A 27,981-nucleotide genomic window follows, 5' to 3' on the forward strand; every position below is an offset into this window, starting at 1 on the left:
CAGAGGCCACGGGACTACGTCAGGGCTAAGCCTTCCCGGCGGACGGGTATGCCGAGGCCAGCGAGGTGTAAGAGCATGCTGGTATAACGGAACCTGCGTTGGTCTCCTCGCTCTGAAGGACAGGGGGATTGAAGAGCAAAGGGCTGCCCACCGCCAAGTCCAAAATGGCGGGGGGCGACGCACCACTTCAGGAACTCGAAACCGCGCGTTGGGAGTGCCTGGGCCCAGCAGCCGGAGTCGCAGGCAACCCCACTGGCTGAGTTACCTGTTCCTCTAACCAGCCGGGATCCCGCTGTTCTGTGTGATCTGTGGTGTTACATAGGACTGCAGGTAACATCTACTACATTATCTGTGCTCAGAGTTATCACTGTGTTATCTGTGGTGTTACATAGGACTGCATGTGAAATCTACTACATTATCTGTACTGTGTATATATACAGGGCCGCCATCAGGAATTTCAGGGCCCCATACAGCAACATTTTCTGGACCCCCCTACCGTGGCACCGCCTGTTAACGGTACTCCGTCCAGCACTATATCATTCTACCCAGGGCCGCCATCAGGGGGTATTAGGGGTATTGATGTGAGGGGCCTGGCCAAACCTAATTGAAAGGGGGGCCCGGTAACTGCCGCGACTTGCCTTTGGTAGATTAAAAACAGGCCCCTGGAATGTTTTTTTCACCAAAAGAATGTCGTGGGCTGCGGGCCCCCCCTCTCATCATGGGGGCCGTCAAACACCGCTCGCCCGCGCGACCGACCGATCGCGCGCACCCGCAAACTCCCGCGCGTGCGCACTCGCGACCGCCTGGAACTGCGCACCGGATTTTGAGGCAGATTTTGACCTGCCCACACTATCTTGCCGCGTTTTTTGCCAGCGGCGATTGAGGACAGCAGACAAAAAACGCAGCGAAAAATGCATTTTCTGCCTCCCATTGATTTCGATGGGAGGTCAGAGGCGGAACAGCGGCAAGAAAGGACGTGCTGCTTTTTCTTTTTTCCGTGACTGGCTCCCATTGATTTCAGATTAAATCAATGGGAGGTGTTTTTGGAAGTTGTTTGGTGCTGATTCTGACGCAGTGTCCGAGTCAATATCAAGGCCCAAAAACTCTGTGAACTGGGCCTTATTGTTATGGCTTATTCAGACGAACGTGTAATACGTCCGTGCAAAGAGCGTGATTTTCACGCGCCTCGCACGGACCTATGTTACTCTGTGGGGTCGTGCAGACTGTCAGTGATTTTGATGCAGCGTGTGTCCGCGTGTCCGCTGCGTAAAACTCACGACATGTCCTATATTTGTGCATTGTTCACGCATCACTTCAATGGGTGCGTGAAAATCACGCCCAGCACTTCCGCAGCAGTATAAACTATGAATGAAAACAGAAAAGCACCACGTGCTACAAACATACAAACAGAGTGTCATAATGATGGCGGCTGCGCGAAAATCACGCAGCCACGCATCATACGCTGCTGACACACGGAGCTGCTATGGACCTTTTGCATGCGCAAAACGCCACGTTTTTTGCGCGCACAAAAAGCAGACGCTCGTGTGAATCCGGCCTTAGGGTAGGAACACACTAGGCATGAACACTGCGGATTTTATGCAACACATTTTATTGTGGAGAATCCGCAGCGTATTACAGTCGCAGCAGAGTGGATGAGATTTCAACAAATCTCATTCACACGCTACAAAAAAAAGTAACCTGAAGTTGTGGCTTTTTAAGCCGCAGCATGTCAATGTATTCTGTGGAATCGCCGCTCCTGTGTTGCGGAAATGCTGCGGTTCTGCCGCAAAAATCACAAATGAGAAAAAAAAAAGGCACTTTTTTAAATTGATAAAAAAGTTTAGACTTGCCCCGGCCGTAGTCCTGGTGACGCGATCCTCTATTCTTAGCGCGGCTCGGCCTCCTGTCATGACGCTTCATCCCATGTGACTGCTGCAGCGGTCACATGGTCTACAGCGTCATCCCAGGAGGCGGGGCTACGTTCAGAAGAGAGAGATGCGTCACCAGGACTACGGCCGGGGGAAGTCTAAACTTTTTTTTCCCTGCAGGATTCCCGCAGCGGACATGCCTCACCAAACCTGCGCCACTATTTGGTGCGGTTTTGCTGTCGGAATTCCCTGCGGCTACCGGGGCGGATAAGATGTGTAGTTTTACTCAGCGTATCCGCCTAGTGTGTCGCTTATGATGTCGCTCCTGGAATTTAAAAAAGTACTTTTTTTTTTCTCATTTGTGATTTTTGCGGCATAACCGCAGCATTTCTGCAACAGAGGAGCAGCGATCCCACAGAATACATTGACTGCGGCTTAAAATGCCTCACTGCAGGTCCATTTTTTTTGCAGTGTGTGAATGAGATTTGTTTAAATCTCATCCACTCTGCTGCGACTGTAATACGCTGCGGATTTTCCGCAATAAAATGTTGCATAAAATCCGCAGCGTTCATGCCTAGTGTGTTCCTACCCTAAGGCCGGATTTACACAAGTGTGTGCTTTTTGCGCGCACAAAAAACGTGGCATTTTGAGCATGCAAAAGGTCCATAACCGCTCCGTGTGTCAGCAGTGTATGATGCGCGGCTGCCTGAGTTTCGCGCAGCCGCCATCATTATGACACTCTGTTTGTATGTTTGTAGCACGTGGTGCTTTTCTGTTTTCATTCATAGTTTATACTGCTGCGGAAGTGCTGGGCGTGATTTTCACCCACCCATTGACTTCAATGGGTGCGTGATGCGCGAACACTGCACAAATATAGGACATGTCGTGAGTTTTACGCAGCGGACACACGGACACACGTCGCGTGGAAATCACTGACAGTCTGCACGACCCCATAGAGTAACATAGGTCCGTGCGAGGGGCGTGAATATCACACACGTTGCACGGACGTATTACACGTTCGTCTGAATAAGCCCTAACAATAAGGCCCAGTTCACAGAGTTTTTGGGCCTTGATATTGACTCGGACACTGCGTCAGAATCAGCGCCAAACAACTTCCAAAACCGCCTCCCAGATTTAATCTGAAATCAATGGGAGCCAGTCGCGGAAAAAAGAAAAAGCAGCACGTCCTTTCTTGCCACTGTTCCGCCTCTGACCTCCCATCGACATCAATGGGAGGCAGAAAATTCATTTTTCCCTGCGTTTTTTGTCTGCTGTCTTCAATCGCCGAGGGCAAAAAACGCAGCAAAATAACGCGGCAAGATAGTGTGGGCAGGTCAAAATCTGCCTCAAAATTCTTTAAGGAATTTTGAGTCAGATTTTTTTTCTGCCTGCAAAATGGTCTGTGTGAACAGGGCCATACTTAAACAGCACTTTGAGACACTTTACTCACTGTGTCAGAAGAGCTGCTCCCACTCCAGTCCTCGTCAGGCGATGTCTTCAGTCCAGACGTCCAGTCCTTCACCTCCAGCCAGGCTCCAGGTAAGTTGTGTCCGCGGCTGCGCGCGCTTCGTTCGCGGTTGCGCGCGAGTGTGCAATCGCAGGTGCGCGCGTGCTGCCGCTGTTGCGAGCGCCCAGGCTATCGCGGGTGTGCGCTTCCGTGCTTTCGCTTTTGCGTGCGGGCGTTCGCGACTGCGGTCGTTCGCGGGTTGCGGTCTCGCAGAAGCTCGCGAGTGCGCACGCGTGGGAGTTTGCGGGTGCGCGCGATCAGTCGCGCGTGCGGGCGGTGTTTGACGGCCCCCATGATGAGAGGGGGGCCCGCAGCTCACGACATTCTTTTGGTGAAAAAAATGGGCCCCATTGCAGGGGCCCGTTTTTTTCTACCAAAGTCAAGTCGCGGCAGTTGCCGGGCCCCCCTTTCAATTAGGTTTGGCCGGGCCCCTCACATCAGTACACCTAATACCCCCCTGATGGCGGCCCTGTATATATATATATGTGCCTGTGTGGGTATATATGGGTCTGTTTGTGAATGTGCTTGTATATATATATATATTGTAGCAGTGCAGCTACTGGACAGTGCAGGTTTTTGGCAGAAACTGTCAGGTTTCAGGCAACCAGGGAACATGTACAGCAGAGAAGGTTTTCTCTGCTATTGCTTGAATGTAAAACCAGGAATAGGGCCTGGTTTGCTGGAGTGTGAAGGAGAAGGGCGGCTGTCTGATGAGCCTAGGCTACACCTGAGATGGCTCTTTAAATCCGGTGTATGCTATTCACACAGGGCCCCCAGTCAGGGGAAAACAGACATGCTAGACTGTGAAAATCACCACCGCGTATGGTAAAGCTGTGTATGGTTTGTGGTACTGGGCACAAGGCTCAGGGTCTCTTAGTGATGCATTAGTTAGAGGCTGGACGGCCTACGGTTTATTTTGGATGGTTTTGTGTGAAAAATGCTTGCTGTGTTGATGTCAAAGCTGGCTGCAGCTGGTTTAAACCCTTATCCAACGTGTTGGAGTGAACCTTCTTTGTGAGCCAACCATCTCACCCTGGACATGGTGATCCTGTGAGCTAAGTTGTTTCCCAGGTTGTCACAGTGCTTTTTGTGTATATGTTCCTGTCTGTGTATTTATTTGCCGGTGTGTGTATATGTGTCTGTCTATATATTTACCTGCATGTATATATTCCAGATGTGTGTATGTATATTTGCCTGTATGTCTAAATATCTGTCTTTATGTAAGTACAGTTTATATGTTCGTGTGTGTGTGTGTGTATATGTGGTTAATTTTTGGTTTGTGTAAGGGGCGGCAACAGAGTCCCGCACAGGGCGCCATCCAAACTAAGGCCGGCCCTGCTGACCGCTGCTACAGCCTGTGATTGGCTGCAGCGGTCACATGGGATGAGACTTCATCCAGGAGGCCAGCCTTGAGGAAGGAACACAGACTTTTGGGTGAGTATAAAAAAAATATTTTCTTTTCTGAATTGCGTTTTTTTGCGGCTGGTTCGCAGCGATTACGCCGCAAAAGATGCAATTTGGAAATAAAATATTTTTTTATACTAACCCAGAAGTCTATGTTCCTTCCTCCTGGATGATGTCTCATCCCATGTGACTGCTGCAGCCAATCACAGGCTGTAGCAGCGGTCACCAGGGCTGGCCTTAGTTTGGATGGCGCCCCGTGCGGGACTCTGTTGCCGCCCCCTACACAAACCAAAAATTAACCACACACATATATATATATATATATATATATATATAACGCTCACCTACTGGAACATATATACTGTACATACATAAAAATCGCTGCGAACCCACCGCAAAAAAAACTCAACTGATATTTGTTTTACCTGCAATAAATAAGCAGCGTTTACGCAAATACAATTGACATGCTGCAGAATAAAATTCTGCACGCAGGTCAATTTCTGAGTGTTTTTTTCCGTTCAGTGTTTACGCAGTGTGTGGATGAGATTTGTTTTATCTCATCCACTTTGCTGCTACTGTATTTGCTGCAGATTTTCCGCAACTAATTCCGTTGCAGAAAATCTGCAGTATTTACACTTTGTATGAACTGACCCTTAAGCTACCTAAATTCTGTTAAGACGATTAACCGCTTAAAGGGAACCTGTTACCAGCATTTCACCTATTAAATTCTACTCACCCGTCGCTGGCCGCTGCTGTCAAAAGTTCATTGTCGTTATCCCCTCTCCTAAACGTCACCTCCGTCCGTAAATAACGAACTGCAAACATTTCACACCTTTTATGGTAATAATCAGGCAGTCTCGTTCATTCCTCTTCTTATGCCCGGCCACCGCCCTGCATGCCGAAATTTCGTCTCCAATAGCACGCATGCACCCGTCATGTATGGTCTGATACCCTTCCCTGCTTCGTTTGGGCCATAAATCTAGTTTCTGTGCATGTACCGCTATGGTGTCCCGTTGTGCGCATGCACCAGAAAAGGACATCGATGTGCAAGCGCTGGATTTCATGTGTGTTGGGGGGAGGCGAGGAGCGGTCACTCAAAAGTAAGGAGGCGGGGTTAACTCTGAAAGGCTTGAGGAATGAAGATATGACTCTTTTATGCTCATTCGCATACGGCACAGGAACACTAAAAAACTGAGTACTAAAGGTACTGAGCCGACTTAGAAGATAATTATAGGTTAAATAATTGAATGTGGATGATTTTTCACCCACTTCCACCAAGTATTGCTTGTTTAATAGAAGAATGCTGGTGACAGGTACCCTTTAACGCCTTTGATCTTTTGACGATGGGCGGTGTAGGGGCTTCGTTTACAGCGATGTCTTTTGGAGTTGCTGTAGAAGAGGCTTATGAGCGCTCATCCTGTAAGCAGGAGCTGTAAGTATCAGCTCCTGAACTAACAGCACCGGAAACATTCCGACCCCAGCTGTTTAACCCTTTGATCGCTGCAATCCGTGACGGCGGCATGGTCAAAGGGATTTCCCGTTTTGATTGTGTCACTGGAAACCCAGGTATTCTTTCTGTAGTCAGACCTGGGAACCTAGAAAGGACCCCAGGGCTGTCTGTTCAGTTTGCCTGCTGCTAGGGCACACTTTTATAGTGACACAATGTAATGTATTAGCATACAAGAGTATGCTAACACATTCTAAGTAAAATATAAATGTGTAAATAAGTTATTTATGTAACAAAAAAAAAAAGTTCCCCCAAAATAAGTCATTATTTTGAATATAATAAATCTTATTGCCCATACATAAGATATAAACAAAAAACCTACACATATTAGGTATCTACACAACTTTAAAGTCTAGCTAAACGTTCGGAAAACTTCTGACATGTCATAGTGACATGTCAGAAGTTTGGATTCGTGGGGGTCCGAGCACTGAGACCCCCTCTAATCGCTAGAACGAAGCAGCTGAAGCGTTCGTGTGAGCGCTCAGCTACTTTGTGTCTGTTCGGCTTTTTGTGGAAACAAATGTATCATGTACGGACTCAATAGAAAGCCTATGAGTCCGCACTCCGATACATCGGCTGTCCAGAAAAAGCCCAACAGACACGAAGCAGCTGAGCCTTCACACGAGCGCTTCAGCAGCTTCATTCTAGAGATTGTTGGGGGTTTCAGTGCTCGGACCCCCACCAATCCAAACTTCTGAGATGCCACTATGACATGTCAGAAGTTTGTCGAACGTTTAAGTACACTTTAATAATCTGAAGAATTATTTTAACAGGTTATTTAGCGTGAAACGTGAATGGCATAAAAAAAATAAACAAAAAAAACAATTCAGAGAATCGCTTTATCCTATATTCACGCTGAAAAAATAAATGATACAACTTACACAATGAATTTTTTCTACTACCAAACCACACAAAAACAAAATACAATTTATCCCACATAAAACAAGGCCCCATACAGCCACGTCAATGAAAAACTAAAAAGAAGTTATGGCTGCTGAACGGCAGGGAATGTGTCGCTAGAAATTATTATTTATTTTTTTACTTGCACAATTATTATTTGAGTGATTACACATTGTTTTAATTAAATCTAATTTATAATTTTTCCTAATTTATAACATTTCCATGTGCTGGGCACTAGAGGGAGCACTTCCCAAAATTGCAGCATGGTCAATGTGGTAAAGCAACCTCATTGCTTTATGCTGCAAATTTGGGGTAGACACACTCGCTCTAGTGTCCTCACACAATCCCCCCTCCCTTATTCTGGCTAGTGCCTGGAGGAGGGGGTTGAATCTTCAAACCTCCTACACTGTGTGCCGCCATTTTCTGAGCGACTGCACAGTGTAGGAGGATTAGATACAGTGCTAAGCAGACAGTATAACACAAACATAATACACACATCACATACACAAACATAACTTACCTGCTCCTGCCACCGCTGCCGCCTCCGCTCCTATTTCTTGCGCCTTCGCATATGGCCGGAAGCCACGGACAGAAGTCGTCATCTTACTGTCCGGCAGCGGCTTCCGGTCCACATGAAAATGGCGCCGGATTTCGTTCTGCTAACTATCTTCGTTTTGGTGTGGGTGCGGCGCATGCGCCGTTCCCACACAGACGGCGTACGCTGCAGTGAATGGAACGGCTCCCGTTCCCATTCTCTATGGGGATGTATGTGCCGTGTTCCATCTCTGTATGTGTCGTTAATCGACACATACAGAGATGAAAAAAAAATGGCAGCCCCCATAGAGAAGTAAAAGAAAGTAAAAAGTAGAACACACGAACACAAATAAATAATGATTTTTTTTTTATCATACTAAAAGCAATATTATATATATATAAAAAAAATAAAAAAATTTCATGACACCTTCCCTTTAAGACCAATCGCTTGGTCGGTTCTGACCCTCACAGGCATTGGACATTATAGACTCTGTACTGTGAGCTTGGTCGACCAAGCTCATAGTACAGAGTCTACCATGTCCAATGCCTGTGAGGGTCAGATTCAACCAAGGGATTGTCAAGTCTTAAATAAATAAAGAATTTGTTTTAATGCCTCATGCACACGACCATTGTGCCACTCGGGCCGTTTTTGACGTCATCCGAGTGCGACCCTATAGTCTTCATGGACCCATTCACTTTAGTCTCCCATCCGAGGAAAGATAGAACATGTCGTATCTTTCCTCGGTTCACTGATGGGACTCGAACGGCACACGCGGTCGTGTGTATGAGGCATAATGGTATGTTCAAACAGAGCGGATACGCTGCATAAAAGTACACAGAGTATCCGCACTGGATGCTGCAAGGAATTCCCTCCCAAAAACCGCACCAAATTGTTGTGCAGTTTTTCGGCCTGAATGTCTGCTGCGGGTAAATAAAGAAAAAAGCAGTAAAGGAAGCCGCTGTGGCACTGTCCGTAGCTGATTGGACAGTGTCACAGCGATAAGTAACATGCCCCCTTGCCATTTACACGACGCATTGACAGTTCAGGGGGTTATTTACATATTGGGCGCCAAATATAACGGCACCGATATCGAAATAACGGAGGAGGCTAGATTTTTATTTTATTTTAAGTGAGACAAGGTTTGTGCAGCACGGCCTACTACATGCTGCACATCTATGGGCAGGTGAAAGGTTCTCTTTAATCTTCTTAATCCGGGCAGAATTTAGTTAAAATCTAATAAGGATGAATTGTTTTGTTTTTGCTAAAAAAAAATCTAAAGTCAAAAGGAACAATTGAAAGTTGTTACTGACTAACTGAAGAGTTTAGAATATGTTAGATTTTCTCGTAATGTTTGACACCTCGCTAAATAATTCTCTGAACGACTGTAGGAAATCTAACATTACTAAGGCCCTATTCACACGACAGGGTTTCTCGGTCGGGTGACAGTTGTTTTTTAATGGCCGTCACACGGCTGTAATAAAAACAATTTACCCCAAATGGGGCTATTCACACGGCTGATTTTTTGGAACAAGCCCTATTTTGGGCCGTTCTCATGGCCACAACACTCCCATAGAACTCTATGTGGCCGTGTAAACTACATCGATCACTTGGATGTGATCTGAGTGACGGCTGTGTTTTCTGCCGCTCGCGCTCTCCTCCACACAGCACAGGGGAACTGTGGCACTATCTACAGAGGGCGGGAACATCTGCGATTGCTGTCCGAATTGCCGATAAATCAGCCAAAGCTGCAGCACACAGTTCAATATGAGGACATGGTAGTAGTAAGTCAAAAAATAGCAGAGAAAAAGCCAAAAACCAATGCAAAGAAGCTGAGGGATCAGACCAAGCTCTCTATGCTCTGAAAGCAAGAGAAAATGGTGCCCGGCAATCATGTGATCTTTCCATGGATGTTTTTAGTAGGTTGGGAACAAAAAAAATTAACAAATGAAATTCATCCAATTTTAAAGCGCACAGTGAAAAACGGATGCAAAACAAGTCACAATCGGCCGTTAAAAACGGAAACACGGCCCGGAATAGAAATAGAACGGATGCAAAACGGCCAAGAAAAATGGACCAAAACAGCCGTTTTTTCGGCCGACGCCCGGACCCTGTCGCGTGAATAGAGCTTAAGAATTAAAGGGGTTGTCTAATTTAGGTTTGCATGCTGCATTTGGAAAAAGACGCCATTGACGACAAAAATGCAACAAAAATGGCACAAGCAATAACGCAGTGTATGTAGTGCTTTTTATATTTTACTGTGGACCTTAAAATAACATTTGACTGCACACAAAAAAATGCACCACAAAAACATGAATAAAAACGTCTTTTAAAAAAAGCCATGAAAAACACATAACGCAGCAAATCGCAGTGTGAGCTCATGTTTAGATGAGCTGGGCACATAGATAGGAAGTCACAGGTAGGACTATCTTAGTTCCATAATCGGTCAGAATCCAAGACTTGTCTCCATTAGCCAAAATTAGCATTTCACCCGCAGTCTTTTCCCAGCTCTATAAATCACCGCCAGAGTTATGACATTTTATTAATTATTAATCAAAGTTGAGATTTATACAGTCATCCAGTGAAGACATTCTGTTAATATATCATGAGATCTCTGGCAAAGAGGACCTAAGGCTCCCAAAGTTAACATTTCCGAGAGCCAGTAAAAGTTTTCACCTTGACCTTGCTTTGCTCCATTTTTACAAATATACTGTATTTATATACACAGTCGTGTCACATTATTATGACCACCTCGTACTTCGACATCGGTAGCGCGTAGCCCATGAAGGAAGTGACGAGTCGTGAGCTCGCTTGGTGGGTATATAAGGGGTGCGATGAGCAGTCTGAACACACATCACTCGTTGTTGTCATGGGTAAAAGGGGCAATTATCCGAGTTGATTATTGGCTTTCGGGCCCAGGGTGGCGGTAGCGCAGTTTGTGAACTGTTCGTGTGTTGCTGTGGTGAAAGTGTACCATGAGTGGACAAATTGCACCATTGGGAATATCAGACATGGAAACTGCAGAGCACCACGTGCCATTGATGTGAGAGGTGAACGTCGGTTACGAAGGTGTGCGGGGCCCCAAAGACACGCTACAGTGGAGCAGCTCACCATGAAAATAAACCAGGGGCTACCAGACGTGTCTAAAACAACAGTTCAGCGAACCCGACTGCGTATGGGGCTCTGAAGCAGACGGGGGGGTCACTGCTCCTATGCTAACAAAGGTGCATCCGAAAAAAAGGCTTTCATTTGCTCGGCAGTATTGGAATTGGACCACCGATGATTGGCAAAGGGTTGTCTTCTCCGATGAGTCATGTTTTTCGCTTCATCGAACAGATGGACGTTGGTGTGTCAGGCGAGAAACATCAGAGATCAAACACCCTGCAACCATTGCTGGAAGAGCACAAGCTGGTGGCGGCAGCGTTATAGTCTGGGGAATGTTTTCATACCATTCTCTGGGCACACTCCTCCAAGTGGAAGGCGCTATCAACCGATTTGGGTATGAATCCATTGTTGCAGATCATGTCCCCCCATACATGCTGTTTGTCTTCTCTGGGGCAGATGGAATCTTCCAGCAAGACATGCGACATGTCACACGGCTAGAAATGGCCGACAGTGGTTGGAAGAGCACGACCAAGACCTCCAAGTACTTCCCTGGCCACCTAATTTGCCAGTCTGCAAATGGCGGTTACTCTGGATATTAGCTGGTGCTCATAATAATGTGACTCAACTGTATGTGTGTGTGTGTGTATGTATGTATGTATATGTATATATATATATATATATATGAGGTCCTTCTCAATTAATTAGAATATTATCAAAAAGTTAATTTATTTCAGTATTTCAATTCAAAAAGTGAAATTCATATATTATATAGATACATTATACAGGGGCGTAGCTAGGGGGGGCAGGTGGGGCATGTGCCCCGGGCGCAACCCGGTGGTAGGGAAAGGGGGGCGCCGAAGAGCAGCTGATCGCTGCTGATAGGCACCCCGTATGTTGGACACCTGCAGCAGCTTAGGAAGAGCCAGGAAATTATAGCGTTCTGACTGGGGTCTGTGACGGCCAGGGAGTGGACCAGTCCAATCACCTGACCTCACATCAGTGACATGAGGTCAGATGAGACTCAGGTCAGGGGACAGGTCCACTCCCGTGCTCTGCATGTGTTTGTCTCTTACATCCATTACATTATCTGTACTCCGCTATCACTGTGTTATCTGTGGTGTTACAGAGGACTGCAGGTGACATCTACATTATCTGTACTCAGAGTTATCACTGTGTTATCTGTGTTGTTACATAGGACTGCAGGTAACATCTACTACATTATCTGTGCTGTGTACATATGTGCCTGTGTGGGTATATATGGGTCTATTTGTGAATGTGTCTTTGTGCTTGTATATATGTGCCTTTTATGCATTTGTATATGTTCCGGTATGTGTATTTATCTGCCGGTGTGTGTGCGTATATTTGTCTGTACGTCTATATATTTACCTGTATGTATATATAACAGATGTGTGTATGTATATTTGCCTGTATGTCTAAATATCTGTCTTTATGTATGTACAGTATATATGTTCCAGCGTGTCCATATATGTGGTTAATTTTTGGTTTGTGTAGGGGGCGGCAATAGAGTCCCGCACAGGGCGCCATCCAACCTAAGGCCGGCCCTGGCTGTCACCAACCCTAGTCAGAAGGAACTCCGCCGCTGCCTGCGCCGCATGACCACCTCGGCTTCTCCGGTAAGTCACACCAGGCAGAGCGGAGAGTGGTAGCGGTAGGCTACCGCTCACCGGTCTGTTCACAGTGTGGCGCTAAGTACAAGGGGGTGGGAGTGTGGCATTATTTACAAGGGGGGGAGTGTGGCGCTATTTACAAGGGGGGGAGTGTGGCACTATTTACAAGGGGGGGAATGTGGCACTATTTACAAGGGGGGGAATGTGGCACTATTTACAAGGGGGGGAATGTGGCACTATTTACAAGGGGGGAGTGTGGCGCTATTTACAAGGGGGGAATGTGGCACTATTTACAAGGGGGGGGAGTGTGGCGCTATTTACAAAGGGTCAGCGGGCTGTGTGTGGCACAATCTACAAGGGGGGCTGTGTGTAGCTATCTACAGGGGGGCTGTGTGTGCGCTATCTACAAGGGTGCTGTGTGTGGCCTCTTTAATTTATTTTCTTTATTTTCTTTAATTTTATGTTAATTACATTATAGAACTAGATTGCTTGTAAAATGTAGAAATGCTTTTATACTCGCGTTACATTAAAAAAATTGTGAAAAAAAATTACACCTCATTGATTGGTAGGGAAAGAAAACATGGCGAGGGGAAAGGAAATGTTGGGAAATAAGTTCGAGGGGGGGTCGCCAATCTGAATCTTTGCCCCGGGTGCAGGAGAACCTAGCTACGCCTCTGCATTATACACAGTGATCTATTTCCAGCAGTGCCACAGGCTGATCGCCTCCATGCCACGCTGCATTGATAACACCTCAGCAGGGCCACAGGCTGATCGCCTCCATGCCACGCTGCATTTATAACACCTCAGCAGGGCCACAGGCTGATCGCCTCCATGCCACGCCGCATTGATAACACCTCAGCAGGGCCACAGGCTGATCGCCTCCATGCCACGCTGCATTGATAACACCTCAGCAGTGCCACAGGCTGATCGCCTCCATGCCACGCCGCATTGATGCAGTAATTCATGCAAAAGGAGTCCCAACCAAGTATTGAGTACAGGTACTGTACAAACTTTTCTGTAGGCCAACATTTCGGCATTAAAAATAATTTTTGACACTGGGCTTATATAATCTAATTTTCTGAAACACTAAATTTTGGGTTTTCATTAACTGCTACCATAATCATCAACATTACAAGAAAAAATGCTGGAAATAAATCCCTCTGTGTGTTATGAATCTATAATTACTGAAAGAAATAAATAAATAAATATTCGAATTCATTGAGAAGGACGTGTGTGTGTGTGTGTGTGTGTGTGTGTGTGTGTGTGTGTGTGTGTGTGTGTGTGTGTATATATATATATACACACACACACATATATATATACACACTCAAAGATGGTTATATTACCCTAACATCCATTCTAAAGAGAAGAAAATGCATGATCCATGATGAGCTTTGTCTACAGCCCTGTCCTCACTGAAAAAGTCACTAAGGTCACTGCCTCCCACAAGATCGGTTCACTCATCTCCCGCTGCTACAATGAATCTAGTGTCTTAATGGCTACAGCATATTCTAAACCAACCCATTGCCCCAATTACATGAAGCCATGTCTTGAATTACACAGCCACATTTGCAAAATTATCACTGCCTCCCACAAGATCAGCACACTCCTGCTCTGCTGCTGTTTTCATTCCTATTATACAATGGGAAATAACCGTTTTAATAGAGAGTTGTAGGTGATATACTCAGGAGGAGTGATGACAAATAAAATAAAAGCAAATATACCCCATAAAATCAATTAATTAACCAATTATTCATAAAATCAGTAGCTCATTAAGCAATGAATTGTTGATAAGCATTACCCAGAAAGATGTGCTTGTATTCTAGTCATATCAATCGACTTATACACTTTCAGGAACCCTCTTTCTGTGGATGTTTTGGCCAAGTTTCAACTCCGCCATTGCTACACGTGGAGCAGACCAAGAAATGGCCGTTATTAACACTTACTTCTCGCTGGCGGCCTGTGTGCTGACTGCATATGCCTTCTCTAGCTTGGTAGAACACAAAGGAAAGTTTGATATGGTAAGAAATTGCACGAATGATGTTACCGTCCTTATACATTCTACAGATAATATTGGTATTAGCCCAATTACTTGAAAATTATTGCGATAAAAAAAAAATTGTATGACCCAATAAAAACACTTTACATCTAAATGATCAGTAAGAAACCCTGTGGTCAGATATTCACTGACTTGTTCCATACAGGTCCATATCCAGAATGCCACCCTGGCTGGAGGTGTAGCAGTGGGTACCTGTGCTGACATGAACATTGGACCCTTTGGAGCAATGATCATTGGTTTTCTTGCTGGTATAATCTCTACCCTGGGATTCAAGTTCTTAACTGTGAGTATACACCTAAGCAGGCAACTCCTAAACCAGATATAGTCACTAGGCTATAATGTATATCTAAATATATGAAAAAAAAATTATATATTTTTTAATAATTTTTATTCTTTAAAATTATCTGAATACTTCTCCACATCTTTTTTTAGCCGATTTTGGCTTCCAAGCTTAGGATTCAGGACACATGTGGTGTGCACAATCTGCATGGTTTACCAGGAATTCTGGGTGGAATCGCTGGTATTATGGCCATTGCCCTTGGAGCTAAACCCGAGTGAGTAACTTTTCCTCTAATAGTAATAAGATCTACCAGTCAATTCTACAATATGAATTCATCCTTATGCATGGGCTGGCACCAGGTGTGGATGTGCCATTTGTCTATAATCACAGTTGACCCCCTATCTATACCACCCTAAGCTTGACAGGATCCCATACGTCCCAAATCCCAATGGACGCTGACATCCGTCCAGATTTTCGCCTGGTGCCGATATCGACCCTACAAGTATAACAATACCATACAATGTACAGAATGAACTAGAAACATTTATTGATACATAATAAATATATTTGTCCTTTTTTCCAGTTTTTCTCCTGTTTATCAAGGAGCTGCTTTGGCCGCAACCTTTTCTGTCGCTGTTGTTGGAGGCGTGGTAACAGGTGTGTAAAAGTGGGCACCGTCTTAAGTGGTCTTTGAGGGAAAAATTAAAAAAGAGTTCCATATATGTTAAGGAAGTGCAGAGGAGGTTTACTTTGCTGAAATACAATTAAGTGTTTTGCATATAAGAATGTCGGATGTTGAAATGCTAGATTCCCCATTGTCAACCATTTTTCATTGAGTAGGAGAACCACTTAGTGAGGGACCATATTCCCTTCTGCAATGCATATAAAGAGACATCTTACGTGCCACCCATTGATAGACATCTATATAATGCCCATACAGCATACCAGTGAGCCCATCGGCCCAGAATTGATTTATGTAGGCGTTTTCTGTTCTTGTCAATGGAGGGAGAGGTGTTCCAGGTACAATCGGCACTAAAAAAAAGTTGACCCCTATATTATAGTCCATTCTCTTCCATAATTGCATTCACTATTATGTTTGTTGCTCCTCGGACCAATCAAGAGTTTATCAATAGACATATTTAGCTCTTGTAATATAACGGTCTCTGCTGCACTGCATTCTGGGAGCGTAAAGCCATGATTTGATGACTGCTTTGCCTGCCCCATGCCATGTAAAAGTGATATCACTTGCTGCTGTTGTCTATTGGGTGACCCTGGTTCGGAAATAATGTCCTGATGGAAACTATGATGGGAGATTGTTTTGTTTAGATTTTACCACATTCCCGCATTTGGGAGTACAAATACGCCCTTAGCGGGATCTATTTCCTGCATTTAGGCCTACATGTATGCCCCCTGGTGATAGCCAGTGAGAGGGCAACTGTAACTGACAGCTGCAATCACACTTTGGGAACTCTGAGAACACGGCAATCATTTGTGCCCCTACAGTGAGCCCTGGGATCACTATTATGTTGTTTTTACATAGTTACATAAGCTAAAAAAAGACACGGGTCCATCAAGTTCAACCTTTCTCACTCAATTACACATTTTTCATTGCTAGTTATATTCCTCGTCCGTAAATAATCATCTAGCCTTTTTTAAAATACTGACATAGTATCTGTCATTATTACCTCTTGGGGTAGGGCAATTCATAGTTTGACTACTCTAACTGTAAATAACCCTTTTTTACATTCATGTCTGAAACGTCTTTCTTTCTTCCACACACAATTAATGTTCTCTGGTCCTTTGTAGAGTCCTTGGAAGGAACAGATCAGGTGCTAGTTCTTTGACCACACATATATACTTATACGTGTTATTAGATGACTTCTAAAGCGTCTTTTTTCCAAGATGAACAAGCCCAAATTTTCTAGCCTTTTATTGTAAGAGACACCTCCTATCCCATATAATAGTCAGTTCACACCACTTTGACCCCTCTCCAGTTCTCCTATATCCTTTTTACAATGTGAAGCCCCATACAGAATTCAATATTTTAGATGTGGCCTTACAAGGGACTTATAGAGGGGTAATATTACATTTGAATCACAGGTTTTTATCTCCCCTTTTATACACTAAAATCCTCTTTGCTTTTGAAGCTGCTGCTTGACATTGAGTGCTGCTGCTTAGTTTATTTGTAACCAGAATACCCAGGTCCTTCTCTTCTTCCGTTATCTACAGTTTTATTCCATGTTATCCCCAGTTTATATATATATATATATATATATATATATATGTGTGTGTGTGCAGTATTTTTTGGCCATCAATCAAAAAGGGACATATTGATATTTTTTTAATTTTATAATACTCTTCTTGTTCTTTTCTAGGCTTTATATTAAAATTGCCGTTCTGGGGGCAGCCACCCGATCAGAACTGCTATGATGATACCTTATACTGGGAAGTAAGTAAAGTAACCAAATGAAAGAACATTCAGTGTTGGGCTCCACAACAAGCCCTGCATCAATTTCTCACTCAATGAATCTTCTTCTTAATATAACATAAGTTAATGGACTGAACCTTTATCCCCCCAGCTGTTGTGAAACTGCAATTCCGAGCATGCTCTGACAATTTATGAGTCCTAGCTGTCCGATACTACATTGTCAAATAGTTTCACATTACATTAATGCACAGCAACCTGCTGAGTGAATTGTAAGGCAACAAATCTTTACTGGTAGCTTTCTTATGCTTCACACATGACAATAGTTGCTGAGAGTCATTCTATACCTTTTGTGTTAAATTAGTGATATCATTTCCTCTGCCCTTTTTCCTGTTCTCCTCATCTATTCTCTCCTCCCCCACTTCTTCTCTTTTCTCCCTTCCCTATCACCTTTCCCATCTCCCCTCCTCTTCTCATTCACACCTCTCCTATTCTCATCCCTCTTCTCCTTACTTCTCTCCTCCCATTTTTACCTCTTCTCTCCCCTCCCCAGTTCTCCTTTCCCTCCTCTAACCCCTCATCTCCTCTTCCCTTCCTCTCCTTATTGTCACTTTCCCCACCTCTCCTCTCCCCTCATAAATAAGTTTACCTTTAATGGGAGATCCTACCCTTTCCTCTTCCTTTTTACCTCTTCCCTCTTCACCTCTCCTTTCTTCTCCCCTCTCCTCTCTCTCTTCCCCACCCCACCCCTCACCTCTACTCTCCCCTCCTCACCTCTCCTATGCCCTCCTTACCTCTTCTCTCCCCACCTCTCCTCACTACTCATCACCTCCCTTCTCCCTTCCTTACCTCTTCTCTCCTCTCCCTTCCTCACCTCCCCTCTCCCCACCTCTCCTCTCCGCTCCCCAACTTTCCTCTTTTCCTCACCTCTATTCTCCCTTCACTTCTACTCTCCCCTCTTTATCTCTCCTCTCCCCTCCTTACCTCTCTCCACCGCCCCTCACCTCTCTATTTTCTTCTTCTTTCGTTTTCTCTAACCATCTAAACTCTCCTCCATCCTCTCTTCTCCCTTCCTCACCTCTCCTTCTTCTTCTTTCTTTCCCATTCATTTTTCCTTCCTTTTCCATACTCTGTGATCCCTGTAAATACATAATAGGATCATGACTAGAGATGAGGTAGACTATTCACTATATCTCAGCAGTTTCATGTCCTTATAGATTGATTTATCAGAACTATGAAATGTATTTTGAACCTGATTCGTACTGCAGTCTTAAGCCTTTTATAGGTCTCTCATTGTATCTGTATAATTTCTTTTAGGTTCCCCTTGAGGAGGAAGAAGCAGAACACCGTTATCAAGGAGAACATGGCAAAATCAGAGTAGATGCATAGTCACCACTGGCCCTCTTTTGATAAAGAAATACAAATTTTAAAAAAACTGCAGAAACCATAGGCTTTATACACAGTTGATAAGGTGACCGTATTATATCTACAGTCTAGTGTTCAAGTCATTTACTAAGATTGACATATGCTAGTCATGACCTCCGAAGCAGCATTTACTCTAATATGTGCCATGCTTCATTCGCCTAGATAGTATTGACATGTTTATTGGCAAGTATTGCAGATGCTTCCACTTCATGGTTTTAAATAACATTTTCCAGTGTAAATGGAGGTTTATCCACTGTGTATAAAGCCTTAAAGAGGACCTGTCACTAGGTCATAATAGTTGAACTGGTTTACTGATGTGAATAGCTCTGTCTACCTGATTCCAGTGCTGTTTTTCTTTTTTCCTGGACCCCCCCCCCCCTGTTCCTGAGATATGGCCCACTATGGTTTTGGCCCCTTCTATGATATTTTGCTGTAGGTTAGCCAACAGGGTGTGAACTATTCTCATCCTGCCTCACACTGATTGGTCAGCATCAGAGGCAGAGGAGCTAGCTCCACCCTATTGGCAAAAAACAGCAAATTAGAATATAGGAAGCAAACACAACAGTGGGCCATGTCTCTGGAACAGTGGGGTCCAGAAAAAAAAAAAGAAAAATGGTGCTGGAATCAGGGAGACAGCGCTATTCAGGTCAGTAAACCAATTCAACTTATATGACCTAGTGAGAGATACTCTTTAAAGTGAATCTCCAGCTTTTATCACCATGTCGTTTGTAGGTTCAACATTTGTGCTGATTAATTTTTATAATACATCTTTATAATGGTTGTAGCTCAGTTTTTCTGATACAGTGCTCCAAATCGGCTCCATAGAATAATAATTAAAAAAACATTCTGTCTGCCTTCTTCCACCACTAAGGGGGGCTTAGGAGCTTACTGCATACTGTGTTATTATTGAGTTCATTGTATAAACAGTATGCAGTAAGATTTTAAGCTCCCCCTAGTGGTGGCTGCAGGCAGCCAGAATTTTAACATTCAATACTATACCTTTGCAGGAAGTTTGGAGCTCTGTATCAGAACAAAGGAGCTCTGATCCTATAAAGATATATCAAAGAGGTGCAGAATTTTGGATTTATTTAGATAAAAACAAATGGTGTTCAAAGGTGGACATTCTGTATAACCATTTTACTATATTTCATGATCATATCTGTACATTAGTGTTACATTTATAAATAGACAAATTATGTTCCAGAAAATTCCTAATGTTTAATTATATTTTTTAGTATTTGACATGATTAGTCATATGTTATATAGAATTCTTCATTGTTTTATTAGTCAATATTACTTGCAGTATAAAGGATGGCATTTATAGTATATATTTTTTTATTTTCTTTAGGATATTTTCGACATGTAATACAATGTATATTGCAGTAGATAAAATAATTTAATACACCCTAGCCCCAAATAACTCCTTAGTCAATACAACTTTCCTAAAACTAGCATTTCTGTATATTGAAGTTGTGATAAAGAAATAAAAATTTTAAAAAAATGGTCTGTTAATGTAGTGACATAACCTAAACAAACTAAAGATGCCTATAAATGACTCAATACTTCAGTCCCTGTGATGACTGGGCCACTGGTCACATCAGATATGGCTAACTATTGAATATTTTTTTTTGGGTTGCTACATGAAGAATTTTCTAACATACAGATGTAGCAGAGTTGAGTTTTTAATTTCACACAGCACAAATTCCGTACGGCACCGTGGTACGGAGATATCTTCCCATCTCTAATGGGGCATCCATTAAAATCGGAGGCATACCAAGATACAATAGGCTCCATAGAAGTCTATGGATCATTCTTGTGTGCATGCGTCCTTAAATAACAAACTCACCTCTGCAACATCTGTACTCCTGTGTACTTAGGGTATGTTCACACGGGCTATTTTCGGCAGTTTTTCGGGCCGTAAACGCCCGAAAAACAGCGGAAAAATCGGAAGCATCCGACGGGCCGTTTTTTTTGCGCGGCCGTTTTTCCAAATGGCCGTGAAAAAGAACGGCTGCGAAAAAGAAGTGCAGGTCACTTCTTGGGACGTTTTTGGAGCCGTTTTTCATAAACTATATTGAAAACAGCTCCAAAAACGGCCGTAAAAAACGCAGCGAAAATCGCGAGCGGCTTTAAAAACGTATGAAAATCAGGAGCTGTTTTCCCTTGAAAACAGCTCCATATTTTCAGAGGTTTTTGGTTAGGCGTGTGAACATAGCCTTACATGATTGAAAATCTTCCTGTAGTTAGGTAATTCTTCTCTCCTTCAGAGAAAAGTCAAAGACTCGTCCGTCTTCGGACATTGGGAAAATATAATGTGGGGGATGTCGCACTGATAATAGGAGGCAGTGAGACCTCTCATCATATATGGTTAGCAGAAGACTTACCACAGGTTACGTTATTGATACCTCACCCCTCGTTTCTAGATAAAATAGTCATAAATTGGGTTGGAACTGGAAGCAAAAAATGCACAAAAACATTCCCTAATATATAAAGGGAACTTGTCACCAGCATTTCACCTATTAAACCAGCAATACCTGGTGAAAAATCATTTGTATGTCACCTATAATTGTCTTCTTAGTCGGCTCTGTAACTGTAGTATTCCATCTTTTAATGTTCCTGCGCCGTATGCTAATGAGCCTAAGAGTCATATCTTCATTTGAAAAGAGTCATATCTTCATTCCTCAAACTTTCTGAGTTAACCCCGCCTCCTTACTTTTGATTGACCGCTCCTCGCCTCCCCCCATTACACACAAAATCCCGTGCTTGCGCATCGATGTCCTGTTCTGAAACGTGCGCACAATAGGACACCATGCTGCCGCTGCCTCTATTCTATGCACAGCCCACATTGAGCGCCCCCGTTAGAAGTGATCAGAGAAGACTGAAGCAGCGAAAGCCTGTGCTGTAAATACTCTATGCCGCAGGTTTTAAGTACCTCGACCGCCGGCCGTATATATATACAGTCGGCGGTCAGGAACTGGTTAATGGCTAAATATATTGTCTCCGTGGGATAAACGGAAATAATAGAGGTTAAATAAGTAAAGAGCAAAGGGCAAACTTCTTATGTAAACTTTCTTAGGGCAAACTTTCTATGTATATGTGCGATAAAGCACCTAAGCATATTGTAATAGGTCAACCAGTCCGAAAGGGAAAAAGTTGTATCAGGTCTATGTTAAAGAAATACAAAGGCTCAATAATATCTTCAGTGGACTATAAATAGGTTCAACTTAGATCCACATAGAGTGGTATCAATAAGGTACATAAATACCAGTGGGGCCGCTCACGTGAAGAAGAGTCGTATTGTCATCAAAGAAGACTGTGCAACTAGACTTCCAGTCCCCGACAGCGGCATAAAAATCTATGAAAATCTCATAATAAGCGCGACGGGGGACCGGAATGTATATTAGTGAGTATCACATACTGCAGTGACTACACTGCTAATAATTTCCGGTCCCCACATAACCCCATTTAACCACTTTCTGCCTTTCATTATATATTACAGCAATATTAACAGGCAGCAATTTTTATTGCGATTCTCCCATTCAAATCGATATGGCATAGGACTGCAAGGATATTCACCGTCTTACCATCATACCGTCCGGGATCCATTAACTCTTTATTCTATAATAGAAGCAAGACACGTTGTATTGGGAAGTGGAAGTGGCCACAGCTTAAGGGTATGTTCACACGCTTACTAAAAAACGTCTGAAAATATGGAGCTGTTTTCAAGGGAAAACAGCTCCTGATTTTCGGCCGTTTTTTTGGCAACTCGCAAATTTCGCAGTGTTTTTTACGGCCGTTTTTGGAGCTGTTTTTCTATAGAGTCAATGAAAAACGGCCATTGGATGCAACTCCCGGAACAACGACAACTGTGAACGAGAAAATGCATCAGCCATTTTATTACAAACACCCGGAACATGTTTCGCCCGAAACCATACATTAAAATGTAAGCATCTCAAAACGAAATAATGCATTAAAGCCAACACAGGCAACGAACCAGACGACAAGCCGTTCACAGCATGCACTACCGACATATTATCCGTCCAAAAACGAATGTGTCTGTTAGCCATCTCATGGCCCCACAACTCAACTGCTACAACGATAGGAAAGAGTTCCAACAAGGTTAAACTCCTGGTCAACCCGAGGTCAAACCAAGAAACCGGCCAAGAAGACCTGCACCATCTACGGCCAAATATCGCACCGAAACCATCACCACCCGTAAACAACTGAAAATCTACATTCGAGACTTCCATTTCTTGACAGACCGTGCACCCATTAAAAGCAGCCAAGAAATCCTGCCAAACAAACAAATCTTTACATGTAATGGCAAAAAAAAACATATAAAGTGACCTTCAGTAGCCAGAGACAATCGCTTTGAAAAAACCCTACCCATTGGGATTATACGACATGCAAAAACCAACAATCCCAGTAAGGATTGCAGTTGTCGCAGCGTCACCTTCTGTGACCCTGCCACTTGATCAATTTGCGACACTAAACTAGCTAGTAAAAACCATCTTATCAGTATCAATTTCGATTCCTAGAAAGGACAAAACCGTGGATGGGCCTTCAGTCTTTTCTTCAGAAATTGGCACACCGAAACGTGTCATCATGCGCCAAAAAACCGACAACAAATATCCACACATACCGGATCCTTTAGGGCCGACAAACAAAAAATCATCCAAATAATGAATGACAGAAGAAAATCCAGATTCAAAGCGAACTACCCATTCCATAAAGGAACTACACATATCAAAGTAATTACATGAAATAGAACAGCCCATAGGCAAACTCATATCAACATAGAAGGTACTATCCAAACAACAACAACCCAGCAAATGGAAACAATCAGGATGAACAGATAGCAAACGGAAAGCAGCTTCAATATCTGACTTTGCTAGCAATGCACCCTGGCCCGCCACCCGCACCAGTTGAACGGCGATGTCAAATGAAGTGTAAGAAACCATCTAATCCTCCCTGGGAATACTATCGTTGACTGACGCCCAGCGAGGGAAGGACAAATGATGTCTAAGTCTAAAACTACCTCGCTCTTTATTGGGCACCAAGCCAATGGTGGAGACCCTCTGGTTAGAATACTGGGGTTCCGAAAAAGGGCCAGCCATCCTACCCAACTCTACTTCTTTAGCAATCTTTTTCCGTGCCACATCGACGTTCTCATTGATAGACTTCAAATTATAAGACAATAACAACATAGATGTGTGCTCATGGGATTCAAACCAAAACTAAAACACTCAATGAGCAGCCCTGCCTCCTGCCTCCTGGTGTACTGATCTAGCCAAGGCCCCATCTCGTGGATGCTCACCGGTGTTCTCCACTGAGTCGGAAGGAGGCGCCTGGGAAGGCTGCTCACGCCCCCCGTATCTAAGCACCGCGTGACCGCCCCCACAGATGGAGAATCCATGCCGGAACTTGCAACTTGCAAAAAAACGACAGTGACCTTCGTTGTACAACAAACAGGCCCCGTGGACCGAGCGGCCACGGCTCCAAGAGCGGTCCCTGTAGCCTCGTCCGCCTGTGAAAAGGAGCACGTGGGCTTCCCAGTTTGGAATAGAATGAGCTGCAACCAGACGTCAGTTGCCTTGGACGCCCAACTAACATCAGGCGCCAAAGCTAAATGACGACGGAATTCCCAGTAATAGCGTCACCAGGCTGCACCTCCCTGCAGCCTGTGGGCACTAAAAATCATATCATAATGAACTAACAATTCAGCCCCTTTTTCGGGGAAGGGCTGACAAATAACGTGCTCCAGCGTAGCATAACCCTGAAGCCAATTATGAAAAGTCTTCACCACTTTTACTTTGTTATCCAAACCTTTTTCAAATGTGCGCTCCTTATCAACAGTCACCTGTTCAACAGAAACCAATGGCCAAACGTCAACAAAATCATTCTTCCATATTTTCTCCTTGATTTCTGCTGACAGGTGAGTACCGAGAGGAGCCACGCCACAAAATATTGAGTCCCTAAACGTCAAACTACTCAATTCTGATTCTTTCGCAGACGGGAGCTTCGCCCCCCCTGACGGAACTGAGGAAGCAGGAGCTTTCTTATTCATATTTAAACCAGCTACAACAGCCTTTAAAACAGAAACCAAATCATTACTAGACAAAACGCTCTTATTGAGCCATGCGTCGCGTCTCCTGAAGGTATAATGTCTGCAGGCAAAGTCGCTGGAACCAAAGGCTGACTCCCTCCTGGTGGACAGGCAATGGAAGACTCCTGGGACAGCTGGACTGCCGGTGCGATCACATAATGTGCTTCCTGACGCCGACTGTGATTCCGCCTCCTTGAACGAGCCCTAGCCGACTCCTGCGGGGACCATGAAAATGAGGAAGACGAAGAGGAGGGTATATCACTGGCAGATGACGACGAGGAAAAAAGTGACATGGCAGAGGAGTTGTAATAAACATTAACATTCGCCTGATCACCGACAATACTCTGGACTTGTGTCTGACTACAACCCCTGGGAAGGGAGCAACTAGGCGCATCGCTCAACCGGCCCGCTCCGCGCGACTGTGGGCGAACTTCCGACTGAACAGCCGGTTGCTCGTTCAATACCACTGGCTGCACAGTCTGCTCACCTGTAAGCAGGCATTCTTAGCAGACACTTGTCTTTTCTGCCTGTGTCTGCGCCTCTTCCCTCTCACAGCCGGCTTCTGGCCCTTTAAGGGAGCAGCAGCGCCGGGAGCTTCCGTAGGTGGAGCCGCCTGCCACATTCCGGCGAGACTCAGCTCCTGCACATAGGCTGAATGGTAGGACACCATCTCAGCCACATCAGATGAAGGCACCGCCTCAACGCTGTCCCGGCCTGTAAATAGAGGGGTATTAGCATTCCTCACCCTTCGCTCGGCAGCGGCTCAAAGCGCTCAGCAGAGTACTTCTGCACCTTTGTTTCAGTTATGGTGGTGGTGGGGGTCTCAGCACCCGGACCCCTATCGATCCCAACTTTTGATATGTCTCTATGACATATCAAAAGTTTGATGAAAATGTAGTTACTCATTAACATAATATCGCATAACATAAAGAAAAACCGCAGATTTTGCTTTTTCATCACACTCCCCGCCCCCCCCAAAAAAAATTCCAAAAACAAAACCATCATGCGGCTATGTCGACGGAAAAATAAAAAAGTTATAGCTTTTGTTTTGCCGTATTTCAAGAGCCATAACTTTTTTTATTTTTCCATCTACATAGCCTTGGGAGGACTTGTTTTTTTTTGCTGGACAAGTTGTAGTTTTTAGTGGCACTATTTTGGAATACATATAATTTATTAATTAACTTTTATTTATTGTTTTTAGGGATGGAAAAAAGTTATATCATTGCTATTTGTATTTTTTTTTACACTGTTTACTGTGTGTTATAAATAACATTATATCTTAACCCCTTTGCGCACCATGACGTAATAGCATGTCCTGCTGTGGGTGTGATGTATGGAGCGCCATATGCTGCGGGTGTCAGCTGTGTATTACAGCTGACACACGGGATCGCGCTGTTACTGGTCATTTAACCCCTTAAATGCTGTGGTCAATCGCGATCACAGCATCTAAGGCGTTAAAGAGAGGGTTGTGGGGTGTTTCCTGGTTACCCACCAGGTATTGTAAATGGTTGCGTGTTTTGCTCTCTCACCCTCTCGTGTGTCCCCCCCCCCCCCATGTCTGTCTTGGTTGTCTGTATCCTCCTGTTTCTGTATGTCTTCCCAGTGAGTGGGGGTGAGGCTGGGTCTCCTTAGCAACCAAGGAAACAGCAGCCCTGCACTAAGTGGGGTTACCATTGAGCAAGGAAGATACTGCCTGAAAGAACGATTAAAATTAAAATTTTTACTTTAATTAACATTAAGAATGGGCTAGTTGCCAAATTTACTAGTATAAGGCTAAAGCAATTCACTCAGATTATACTAGAGCACAGGAATGAAAAAGAGCGGAGGGAAAAGTATAAGATTGTCACGTAGGGTGCGTGGACCTTCTGGACCGTACCACCTTAAAGCTATGGCAGCTGGCCAACAGGACACAGGTCAAAGTCTATAGTTCGTATATCTGTACCTGTGGTAGCTTCTGACAGTAGCAAGGCAGGCTCGGATGGGACAGCAGGCGGACACCAGGTGTGGGATAAAAGGACAGGCGTGGTACACAGCACAGCACGACTCCAACTCAATATGGCACTTGACCAGGATAGCACGGGATACAGGTTACAGGTAGAAGGAACGGGAAACACTGGGAACTGGAAGACACTGAGGGTATGTTCACACGCAGTGGTTTCAGACATAATTCTTGCGTTTTGCAGGACACTTCTTGGGACATTTTTGGAGGCGTTTGTCATTAACTCTATTGAAAACAGCTCCAAAAACGTCCGTAAAAGACGCTGCGAAAATCGCGAGTGGCTTAAAAAACGTCTGAAAATCAGGAGCTGTTTTCCCTTGAAAACAGCTCCGTATTTTCAGAAGTTTTTGGTCACTGCGTGTGAACATACCCTTAGGAGACCATTTGCAGAGACAAACTAGGGTAATGACAACAACGCTCAACGCAGGCATTGTAGGAAGCGGCTGGGCCCTTGTTATATGCTCATGGGCTAATTTGGCACTTTAACTCAGGTGCGCGCACTGGCCCTACGGGACCCGGCCGAGTGAAGCGGAAGTGAGCGCTGGCGTCTCTTGAGGAGGAGATGCGGGCCAGCGCTCACTGATCCATGGCTGCGGCCGTCAAGTGGTGAGTAAACCTAACGGCCCACGGCCATGGGCATTACAAAGATATTGGAGAGAAGCAGCCGGAAGAATAAACTAGCCCCAAAAAAACTATATTAATGGCATAAAAACGGGTCCATAGAAAAGTACATTGAATATCTGAGCCAATGAATATATTAGCTAAATACTAAAAAGGGATCTACCGCAAAGCGATCAATTAGATATAGATAGAAATGTATAAAACACCCTGCATTGTGCTTGGATAGATTATATTATATTATAATGTAGAGGCATAAATGAGAAAATAGGGGGGAGGGTCAATTATTATAGGAAGCATGTATATGAAATATGTTCATTTAAACCCAATGGCTTTATTGGTCTCCTTCCTAAATATCCACTGGGCCTCTTTTTGTAAAATGTGTTTGTTCCAATTGCCGCCCCTTCCTGATGGTCGTATGAGTTCTATTCCTTGGAACCCAATCACTGTGTGGTCCCCGTGATGTGATTCCCATACATGCCGAGCCGCATCTTTCCTCAAAATTTCACAAATATGATCCTTAATACGTCTCCTAAATTCCCTTTTGGTTTTGCCTACATATTGGAGATTACATATACAGGTAATAAGGTACACAACATCTCTTGTCCTACAGTTAAT

At 44.2% G+C, this 27,981-nt stretch overlaps 1 protein-coding gene across 1 annotated transcript in view; it reads left to right on the forward strand.

Moving 5' to 3' along the window:
* The window catches only part of RHAG (Rh associated glycoprotein), a 55,798-nt gene extending 36,846 nt beyond the window's left edge, over positions 1 to 18,952 (forward strand). The window contains exons 5-10 of the mRNA XM_075863829.1: positions 14,306 to 14,472; positions 14,656 to 14,793; positions 14,943 to 15,064; positions 15,374 to 15,447; positions 17,166 to 17,239; positions 18,533 to 18,952. Of these exons, the coding sequence (XP_075719944.1) occupies positions 14,306 to 14,472; positions 14,656 to 14,793; positions 14,943 to 15,064; positions 15,374 to 15,447; positions 17,166 to 17,239; positions 18,533 to 18,604 (647 nt within the window). The 3' untranslated portion in view covers positions 18,605 to 18,952. The remainder of the gene's footprint in view (positions 1 to 14,305; positions 14,473 to 14,655; positions 14,794 to 14,942; positions 15,065 to 15,373; positions 15,448 to 17,165; positions 17,240 to 18,532) is intronic.
* The last annotated feature ends 9,029 nt before the right edge of the window (positions 18,953 to 27,981 follow it).

This window comes from Rhinoderma darwinii, chromosome 4 (genome assembly GCF_050947455.1).
Source record: "Rhinoderma darwinii isolate aRhiDar2 chromosome 4, aRhiDar2.hap1, whole genome shotgun sequence".
Lineage (NCBI taxonomy): Eukaryota > Metazoa > Chordata > Amphibia > Anura > Rhinodermatidae > Rhinoderma > Rhinoderma darwinii.